This window comes from Apiospora kogelbergensis (genome assembly GCF_038363985.1).
Source record: "Apiospora kogelbergensis strain CBS 113332 chromosome Unknown utg000009l_segment0_segment0, whole genome shotgun sequence".
Classification (NCBI taxonomy): domain Eukaryota; kingdom Fungi; phylum Ascomycota; class Sordariomycetes; order Amphisphaeriales; family Apiosporaceae; genus Apiospora; species Apiospora kogelbergensis.
In genome coordinates this window covers 2,982,481-2,992,947 of record NW_027117426.1, presented here as the reverse complement: position 1 = coordinate 2,992,947, position 10,467 = coordinate 2,982,481, and the positions used below count along the sequence as shown (strand labels likewise).

Below are 10,467 nucleotides of genomic sequence, written 5' to 3'. Positions count from 1 at the left end.
AAGCTAGTCGGCTCATTGTTTCGCTCCTGCTTCGCCAATCGAATCGCCATGAGGTATCTATCGTAAGGTGCATGCATGTAAGTAAGTGCAATGCGCTGCTGCTGCCGGGACACCTCTGGGGCCCAAAGGTCATATTCGCTAGAAAGAAGAAGAAAAAACCCAGGTAACAACAACGATGAACAAGTCCCATTCGACTGGCATCTGAGCATGCATCAGGCCTGGGGCAAGCAGCATGGTGCAACGTCGCCGTGTGTGAAATCACTCCTAATCAACTCTCGCCATTTGGAGACTGCGAGCCGACGGGTTGGAAAGGTTGTTGATTTGTTTGGTTGGCGGCGGCTGGTACTTGCTCTTTTTGCGCAGTCGTTTGCGGGCCACCATGACGGGCACGGAGCTCTTGGTAACTAGATAGTTCGAAAAGGATCCCAGAAGAGTGCTGCCACCAATGTTAGCTAGGCTTGGCAGATGCCGCAAAAGACTGCAGTGCTACTTACCCTTTGAGCGCGCTGCGTCCACGGCTTCCAAGAATGACGAGTGTAGGGTTGACTAGGTCGATGACTTCCGTGATGAGATGCTTGGGGCTCTTGCAGTGAATGCACTCTACTATGACTCGCACTTGCAGCTGAGTCTTGCGCAGCAGCTTGGAAACTCGGTCGGTAATGTCCAGAGCGGCCCGTTCCCTTTCTTCGTCCATCCTCGACTTCCCTCGCCACGAGGGGGCCGGCGACGGGTTGGCACTGGCACTCGGCGACTTCATGTAGGGTCGCGAAAAAGCAAAGGGGCTTGGGCTGGGTGCTTGTGAAGTCGGCAGCTTGGGGCTCTTCGCCATGGCGTTAATCGCAGCCGCTTGTTCCCTCATCGATTTGGGGTCGTCGGGGACCTGGTTATTCCCGTTGTCCGCGTTTCCAGTTGCTTCCTCGTCCATGCAGTAGATTGCTATAAGTGTGTCTCCGTCCCTGAGGACCGTCCCAACCGCCCATTCGAGAGCGTGTGTGGATTCGTCGCTGAGGTCCGTCGCCACGAGATACTTCCGAAGACGTCGATGTTCATCTTCGGCATCTCGTTGAATACGGACGTATTCACCCCGGTAGATGATGCGGATAGACCTGTGTGCATCAGGGTTGGAAATCACGGGCGTCAAAGAAAGCTGCAAGTTCTGCGCGGCTTTGATGGCATGTACGTCCTCGTCCTCTTGGTCTTGGTTTGGCGTCTGCTGCCCAGAAACCGGGTCCTGATCGAAGCTCGTAGCAGGATGGATACCCTGTTTGCTGGGTTTGGTCGGCTTGCCTCCCCCGGGCCAGTGACCGTAATTGCAGGCTCAAAGAGAGACCTGTACTGTGGCTGAGCGGCAATTTGCTTTCCTACAGGGCAAGTTAGCACTCGATATTCGGGGGCGTGGTGGGTGGCTTGAGTCCTTACGTTCGTCTTCTGCTGCCGCCAAGAGACTTTTGGCGCTCTTGCCTTCACCTTTGCCATTCCTATCGGCTCTCGTCGTCAGTTTGCGACCACGCTCATCCTCTTCGTCACTGGTATTTGATCCGTCGTCGTCGCTATCGTCGTCGGTCAGAATCTCCCCGTAAGGACTCATGTTGGTCTTTGCAAGGCGGCCATGACTCTCTGCTTCCGTCTTCTTACGGGCATAGGAGGACAGATTCGAACCACCATACGCCAGACTGGCATCGGAGAGCCTGCGGTAGGCTAAGCTCATATCGATGGCCTGGCCATCCTTATCCAAAACAACGTTCCCTTGTGATTGACGACCCGCTCCCGAATTCCCGCCGAGTAGAGTTCCACCAGGCGAATTAGATCGCATAGCAAAGCGATTATGGGGGGACTTTGACTTGCTCTTGCCCTTGAGTGAAAAAGGTTTTCTCCCTTCACCAGGAAGTACGAGGTTCGACAGATCTGCACCTCGCAGAGCTTCTCCAATAGAGCTGGAACGCGGTACAGAGGGTCCTGCTCGCCTGATAGGCTGTGTTTGTCCAACATTTGTTGCATATATGTCGGAAAATTGGTATGCCGTGGTAATATCGTTTGGTCTCGCCAGTGCAGGGGACCGTGGACCGAAATTCACTGCTGGCTTGGTCGCTGCGTCCGAGGCGCTTCGGTGATGGACGCCGCTTGTGTACGGAGCTCTATGACTTGAGAGCGTCGGCGAAGTTTGGGCACTGGATGGTATTGGAGATCTGGATGACGATGGTGGTGGGGTTCCGACATCCAGCATGCTGCGTACGGGCACCACGGCCGGTGCATCGATATCCAACATGCTGCGAAATGCAGGCTGTGGTGGGCTTCTTGTACTTCCATTTCCGGTTGGCACGCCTTCGTTAACAACGCCGAGCATGCTCCGGCCTGGCGAGCGAGGACTCATGTAGGGCGAGGGAGATCGGGCTGTCGCGGTCGGGCCGCGAGCTTGTTGCATAATCAGATTCTCAATCTCTTGACGCTCCTCCTCGAGAGCCGCCTCCAGCGACATGGTCATTCTTCCAGCCATACTGAAGGAGAATGAGGTTGGCGTCTGGGAATAAGAGTGGTTTATCGATGGCGGATCAAGTTGAACCGGCTGGTATATCAAGAAGTGCTTGATTTCTTGCGGCCTAATTGGATTCGTGTTTGCGTAGGAGGCAAATAAGGTTTTTTTTTCTTCTCTTCTGTACGTATTCAGACGGGCTTAATGAATAGGATTGGGATGAATATCCGCGCCAAGACGGGGGGCGAAGCAGAGCGCTATCGTGGGATTATTATGGTCGGACGTCGTCGATGCAAACGAGCCAGCAGCATATTGCGTTCTTCGTAATTCCCTTCACTGACTGCGATCGTTGCGCCACGGGAGTTTAGCTCATGGCTCAACCTCCAGGAAGAAGGGAGGAACAGGGGGACGGGGACGGGGAAATACAATCGGTGGCCGGATGGTAATTGTTGGTTGCCGAGAACCGACTCAATGGCGCACCCAGACGAGAGGAGAGAGAGGGATGATCGGCTGGGGAGTGAATTTATTTGAAGAACAATGACAGGAGGCCTCGACTTGCCAAGACCATTAGAGGAAAAGACGTGGTGGGATTAGTGACCTTGTGATAGAGCGGGGGGATGGGCTTTCACAACAGGTCTTGGGTCTGGACGACTGGCTGGATGGATTCGTTCGCAACGGGGTGGAGTAAGACGAATGAGGCCCGTTTCTTGGCTTTTGTCGACTCGGCTATGTAAGAGTCGCAAATACCAACGCGTAGCTCTCGCTCTTGTGATTCTCTTGTGATTCTCTTGTGGCCTAGGATGGGATTACATCTGTCGGAAGAAATACTCTTCGTAGGTGTAGAATGACCGATCGAAATATTCACCACAAACTAAGAAGAAGTCTTTGTGGCGTCCAAAAGAGATGGTGTGTTGTATTCCGTTGCCGGTCCAGAAGAGGGCGAATGTCGCTTTAAATTGAGTGCAGGCCAGCGTTGATGTAGCGGGAAGTTAAGAAGCCGCGACTGGTAAACACTGAGTAGGCAGTTGGCCGTTGACTCGGATTGAGCTGCAGCCAGAGCCAGCCACTCAGGCCATTCATTCGCCAGCATTGCCGGCCGCGCCCGCGTAACAGAGACTTCCTCACACTACATGTATAGCACGTCCTCTTCCCGCAGGCGTCCCCAATGGCTGCGCCTCGTGAATGCAGAGGGGCTTGACAATTGGCTCTCGGCCTCTTCTATGGGATCGGTGTGCCGTTGCTGTGGCTTCCCGCTATCCTGCTTCCCTTGTCACCGCTGGGGCGACCGTTGTTCGTTGGGTACACGTACAGTGCCCGAACAAAAACCAGCCAAGAGGGTCGGGTGGGGGAAAAGGAAGAAGGTTGCTAGATGCGACGTAAAGAGTCAAAGACACATCCAGCATGCGTGTAGAGGGATATGCAAAGGCAAAGCACAACGAAGAGCCTACATACAAAAGATTGTGTGCCCTGCTACCGTGGAATGAAACTTTGCAGTGCTCTCAGGGTCGCAGTCTAACCCAATTAACTTCTGAACCCGGCGACTACCCCTTCAGGTACGAGTAGTGTAGTTAAACCCTAACAGACTCGACATGTCCGCAGCGCATTGTCCCTCAACATACAGAACACCACACCACATAACCGTCGCGGTGGTGGTTAGAGATTAGGACCGAATAGACTGCCACACTTGCCCAAGTAGGACATGTTCGTCCCTATCTTCCCGTCTCTACGTACCTACTCCAGATTCCGGCTCGGAATGCTCCTCAAACCCCTCAACTACCGCTGCGGAGATCAAAACAGTATGGAGAAGATCCACCAACTGACCTTGTGCCGGGTGGCATGTTTTTTGGTGTCTGGAACATAGTCTCCCTGTTGCACGTACTACTCTACCCGTACGGAGTACATGAGAAGCAAACACGCTGAGAGAACCTTCATATACATAAATATACACCAAGATGGTAGACTTTCACGATAATTCACATTATACTATCAACAGACCATCTGATTGGAGTCCTGACTACATCATCCAATACATTCTGCAGGAAAATGGTCTTTGACAAAACGGCTACACTTCACATTGTTGGTATCGGAGCCCGCGGGCTCTGCAAACGCTTCCCTATGACCCATACCCATGCCGGACAGCCAGGCTGCTTACACAGGGCTATGTTGGGCCCACGCAATCACCATACGCTATTCACACAATATGTAGACACAGACAAGTATGATGAACTTTTCTTTATTACGTTACCAGAGACTCCATATCTGTGGATTGGCCTCTAGTCCATTGGGGTTTGTCCCAGTTGACGGACCTGGGGGGGTATTGAGTGAGGTTCAGAATCATGGATGCCGCCAAAAATCCGTCCGGTGCCAAGCAAAGACCGCTTCGCCCTCCTTCACTGACCGTAAACGCCGTGCAAAGCTGGCAGCCCACCGCCATCTCCAGCGAAAGAAGCAATAGTCTATCGATGTATGCCAGTAACTCATGTAGAGGCCCTTGACGTTTAGCAAAATCCGTACTGGATGCCAAATATTCGCCAAACATCAACGACTAAAGATGGTGCTCGCAGAGAGAGAAAAAAATGCAAAGAACGATATGGATCACCATCCATTGCTGGCTGAACCACGATATCATCATGAACTTTTCCATAACCATTGAGAAAATCCACCGTTCCAGGAGGCGGATAAAAAAATGAAGAGATCGTAACGATGCTTGCCAAATTGGCAGCACAGACGCAAACAACCATGGCTTGACACGGCTGTCCGCTTTGGCACAAGCAGATGCTGTTTATGCCTTCTCTTCGACCTTCTCCTCCTTCTTGGCGGGCTCACCCTCGCCATCGCCTTGTGTCTTGACATAGTCGTTGTACACGGACATGGCCTCGTCGACCTTGGCGCGCAGGGCAGAGTCTTCCTCGATCCTGTAGGGTTGTTAGTGATCCTGTCAGGCACATCATGTTTTGTGGAGGGTGAAGACTTACAAGTTAACAAGCTCAGCGTTATCCATTTCCAAAAGCATACCCGTAATTTTGCCTGCGAGTTCGGGCTGAATGGCCGCAATCTTGGGGAAGAGCATCTCGCCGAGCATCTGCTTCTGCTGGCCAGGGTTGTTGGCGTGAGCTTGAAGCTGCGACTGAAGGAGGGAGGCAGGGGTCAAGTCTTGAGCAGCCGGGCTGGGAGCACCCATCTGCTGGGCGGGCATTCCACGGCCACCCTGCGGGAACTGACCCATCTGGCCATTGCGTGCGTTCATACCGCCACGACCAGCGTTACCACCTTGTCGGGCATTGGGGGGTATCCAGGCATACCAGGGCCAGGCATGCCGGCCATGTTGGGCATGCCCTGCATGTGTCCACCGCGGCCACCTGGGCCGCCTCCGCGACCGCCACCAATAGTCTGCTGAACCTGAGCCATGGCAGCCATGAACTGAGGGTTACCAGGTTGGCCGTAAGGAGCACCAGGGGGGAATTGACCGGGCATGAACATCTGGGGAGGCATGCCGGGACCGCCACGGCCACCCTGGGGAGGGTAGTTGTTGAATTGACCAGGTCGGCCACCCTGGACACCGGGCATGCCCATGCCAGGCTGAGGGAAGGGCATACCGCCACGGCCGGCAGGGAAGACGGGCTGCTGGCCGGGTCCATAGAAGACAGGAGGCTGCATGTACTGCTGGGGCATGCCAGCGGCGGCAGCGGCCTGTTGCATGCGGAGCTGGTTGCGAGCTTGGATGCTAGCCTCAAGCTGGCTCTTTCGCACATCCTTTCGCTGAGCAAGAGCGACGTAGAGGGGCTTGCTCTCGATCATGCGCTGGTTCATCTCGGCAACGGCCTTGGTGGCATCGTCAGGGTTGGAGAAGCAGACGAAACCGAAGCCCTTGCTCTTGCCGAGCTTCCGGTCACCCTTCTTCTCCTTCTTGTCACCCTCTTCTTCCTCCTTGTTCTCCTTAGTCTCCTCCTCCTCACCCTCACCCTCCTTCTTGTTCTCCTTGTCCTTACCCTCACCTTCCTCCTCACCAGACTCGCTGATGGTATCGCGCATGACCTTGGCCGAAGTGATGGGGCCGAACTCGGAGAACATCTGTCGCAGCTTATCATCATCAACGTCGTCGTTCAGGTTCTTGATGTACAGGTTAACGCCCTGGTATTTGTTGGCCTTCTCCTGGCGGGCAGCCTCGTAAGACTTGCGCAGCTCCTCCTCGCGCTCATGCTTCTTCTGGGCACGGCCGACGTACAGCTCCTGACCCATGAAGTCCTTGTTGTTGAGCTCATCAACAGCCTTGGCGGCAGCTTCGTGAGTGGTGAAGTTAACGAAACCAAAGCCGCGAGACTTTCCTTCGGAATCACGAGCCAGAGACGAAGAAGTGACATCGCCGTACTGAGTGAACAAGTCACGGAATTGGTCGTCCGAAGCATCTGTGGCGATGTTCTTGACGTAGACGTTGGTGAAGTTGGCCTTCATCTCCTCGAACTTGCTCTGGCGATCCTTCTTGGGAATGTGGTGGCCAACATAGACCTTCTTCTCGTTGAGAAGCATGCCGTTAACGTGCTTGATTGCAGCAGCGGCAGCCTCATCGGTCTCGTAGTGAACGAAACCGTAGCCCTTGGAGGCACCAGTCTCATCCTGGGCAACCTTGCAGCTCAAGATGTTACCAAAGGCGGCAAAGGTGTCGTGGAGAGCCTTGTTGTCAATGGCTGCGTCAAGGTTCTTGATAAAGATGTTGCCAGAGCCGGTCTTGCGCAGCGCGGGGTCACGCTGGGACCACATGATGCGGCAAGGGCGGCCCTTGATCTGGGTATAGTTCAACTCCTCGAGGGCGCGCTCGCCATCCGAGGTGGTGTTGTAGTTGACGTAGGCATAGCCAAGAGAGCGACGGGTAACAGCATCGCGGCAAACGCGGATCGAGGCGACGGAACCAATGGAAGAGAACAGCTCAAAAAGCATGGCCTCGGTGACAGAGGGGTCGAGCTCGCCGACGTAGAGGGAGGCAGAGGCCTGAGGGTGGGGAGTCTGAGCTGAGCTGGGAGTGGCACCAGCGGTGTCGTCTTCGGGCTGGGCATCGCCAGCGACGTTGGTGTTGATAGCAGGAGCCTTGCCAGCTTCACCGCCATTGAGGGAGGTGTTGCCAAGATCGGCGGCGAGCTGATCAACAGCGCCAGAGGTAGTGGAAGCCATTGTAGGAAAAAATGGAGGGAACTTGTGATTGAATCTAGCGCAACAAATGCAGGTTAGATAGTTGTAGCAAGTGACAATCGTCGTCAAATGGGGTCGGCGAGCGCATGAGAAAAAAATAGGATAGCAGCACAAAGGCCACAAGAGCAGAATGGTGGGGGTGGGGAGTTTACATACCAACAACACAGAGCAGGTTAAGACCTTATCAGAGCAAAAGCCTTGATAAGTTGTCGAAGTGAATGAGGTCTAAGTGACAAAGAACTGTCGCTGACTTCAAAGGGCCGGTAGACAAATGTCAGAAATTGAGTATCGCAAGATGACTGCGAAGATGACTCGAATTTTCGACTTGCAAGTGCGGGGAGTGAGAGAATAGGATGGTGCAAGTGACACTACAGCACCTATTCAAACAGACAAACACTTCTCGTGAGAGATGAGATCAAGACCGGGCGAGGACGGTGTCGAGTGGTCTTGGGGGAGGAAGACAGGTCTCGAGGGTGATCAGAGGAAGAAGAGACGAGGCGTTTGGTGTTTGGGGTAAAGGGTATGGATTTTTCGGGGTTTTCCAAGTTTTTTTGTGGTTTTTCTGGAGATGATTTTGGCGAGAATCAGAGGTGAAGCACGAGACGGAAGAATCGTACTTTGCAACTGAATCCTCTTTTGAATGTTTTATGGGCGGGACGATTTGCCGGGAAAAGGTTGTCAAGTCGTTGAAGGGGAAGGAGAAAGAGAGGCCCAAGAAAAACCAGTTCGTCTCGCTCCCTTTGGCGTCTACAGATTTTTTGTGTTTTCTGAAAATTCTCTACCCACCTGGAAAGAAAGAGCCCCACCCGCTCCAAGGGTCCAATCAGAAGGTGCGACCGTTGAAATCGTCACTGGCCACTCACGCTGCCTGACCAGCCTGACCCCTCCTCTAAGTAACCTTCTCACTTTCTCTTGCCTGCTATCGACTATCGCCTGCCCGCTATCATTTATCTGCCACTCTGCTTTTCTCCAGTGATGAGTGATTCAACCAGGTTAGCCCCCCCCCCACCCCAGCCTTTTTTTAGAGCTAAGGTTGTGCAGTAAGTGGTACCTGCCTCGACTACATACGTATATGTATCTATCTATCAAGCCTCCGCCCATGTACCCAGTGACGCATGGCAGGCCAACTCAATTGTACCTACTCAGTACTACTTAGTGTAGATACAGTGATACCCATCCTTCGAAACACCCCAAGCTCACCTGTCTGGTAATACCTCAACGCTCGAGAAGCATTTGCAATATCTGGCCAAGGGCCCACGACAGAAGCACAAGAAGTCCAGGCAGCTGAATTCAATTTGGGCAATGCGGTACCTGCAGTTGTGGCTAGGTACATCGTTCGACTACCCCGCCTTCCTTCAGGCAGCAGGCCATCCCTTCTATCAGAATCAGGTGCCGCATGCTGTCACAAGCATTGAAATAGGTAGCATACCCATCAACAGCAAGAACAAGTCGTCCAGTCCCGTTCATCGAGTAAACAAACTAGCAATATAGTAACTCTCTCATGCCCTTTTCTCGACCCGCCCTCTTCTCTGTAGCAGGAAATTCCAGCCCCAACACTCGATCGACATGGCACTGTTCAACGGTAGGAGGATCCGCTCTCGCGATCTGGGGGGGTGGATTTCGGTTCAATGCCGACAACTTCTCCATATCAGAGCCAGCTCAGATAGACTGCAGCGGGATGAACGAGCAGCCCGGGTGTGTTTTATTCTGCGCCATCCCTTCGGAGATCCGTACTCTCGTTTTCGAGTACGCCCTCGCTCCTCATGATGACCTCAATAAGCAGTATGCCAAGGACCGCATGTACTGCCGTCCCGGCCAGCTCTACCACCCCAAGACGGATACTTCGCTCCTGCAGACATGCAAACGTGTCTTCCAGGAAGCCCGTCTACTCCCCGTGGCGTTGGCCACGCACACCTTTTGGCTATTTGGTGGGCCCTGGAGGTACATGAAGACCGGGCTAAAAGGCATGACGCATTTCCAAGAGTGGCAGAACTCGATGAGCAAGCAGCAGCGGGCGGCCGTCGACCGCGTCCAGATCTTTGCGCAGCAGATGTTCCTGGAGAGCCTGGGCACGCAGAGCAACATGGGTCTCGAGTCACTCACCTTCGCGGCCCGGACGCTGCGCATCACGTTGCGTCATACCGACTGGTGGTCCTGGGAGTCGCCCCCGGCCTCTTCCGACAAGTTGGGCATATGCCCCTGGGAGCGTGGACGTACGTCGCATCAGAAGATGGTTTCGTTGCCCCTGGAATACACCCCCAAGCGATGCGCCAGCTTATGCTCCCAGGCACCTGGGGCTGGCAAGTCTGCCAGGTGAAGAACCTCAAGACTCTGGAAATGGAATTTGAGATTGATGAGCGCAAGAAACATCAGCTCGATGTCATACTAGAAAGAGCACAGCATTGGATTTTCCCCATGTCTGATGGCGATGGTGTACTAAAGCAATCGGGCGCGGTAGTACATTCAAGCTATGAGGGCTTTGTCAGGAACAAAGATGACTCGACACCCGTCCTGAACCCAACAGGGAATCATGACAATCCTTGGACTGATAGGACTTTTCATATTGCTGTCATGACATGGAGAAGGAGTGCTGTTTAACGACGACCTGCACACCCATTTACTTCATTTCCTGTCCAAATTGGTTTGGGTTAGTTCACATGTAGGCATTTCGGTTTTTGAGACTACGATCTCATCTCCTGAGACTTTGATTAGGATATAACTAATTTTAAAGAAAACTTTCAAATACTTCAAACCAAAATTATCCTAACCACTCAGTAGTTTCCCCAAAAGCTTGCCAGGGGATGCTCATAGAC

The 10,467-nt window shown here is 53.4% G+C and overlaps 3 protein-coding genes across 3 annotated transcripts; 1 reads left to right on the top strand and 2 right to left on the bottom strand.

The window, feature by feature from the left end:
- Positions 1-264: 264 nt before the first annotated feature.
- Positions 265-2,494, bottom strand: PG998_014044 (uncharacterized protein; the record flags this gene model as incomplete). Its single annotated transcript, XM_066880860.1, has 4 exons — positions 265-436; positions 495-1,261; positions 1,306-1,361; positions 1,420-2,494. The coding sequence occupies 4 exons, from the start codon at positions 2,492-2,494 to the stop codon at positions 265-267; spliced, it is 2,070 nt and encodes a 689-aa protein (XP_066724999.1).
- Positions 2,495-5,252: 2,758 nt separating this feature from the next.
- Positions 5,253-7,636, bottom strand: PG998_014043 (polyadenylate-binding protein; the record flags this gene model as incomplete). The annotated part of the gene is made up of 3 exons (XM_066880859.1): positions 5,253-5,385; positions 5,446-5,740; positions 5,773-7,636. 3 exons carry the CDS (start codon positions 7,634-7,636, stop codon positions 5,253-5,255), a joined length of 2,292 nt encoding a protein of 763 aa, XP_066724998.1.
- Positions 7,637-9,155: 1,519 nt separating this feature from the next.
- On the top strand, positions 9,156-10,252 carry PG998_014042 (uncharacterized protein; the record flags this gene model as incomplete). Its single annotated transcript, XM_066880858.1, has 2 exons — positions 9,156-9,867; positions 9,942-10,252. 2 exons carry the CDS (start codon positions 9,156-9,158, stop codon positions 10,250-10,252), a joined length of 1,023 nt encoding a protein of 340 aa, XP_066724997.1.
- Positions 10,253-10,467: the final 215 nt, after the last annotated feature.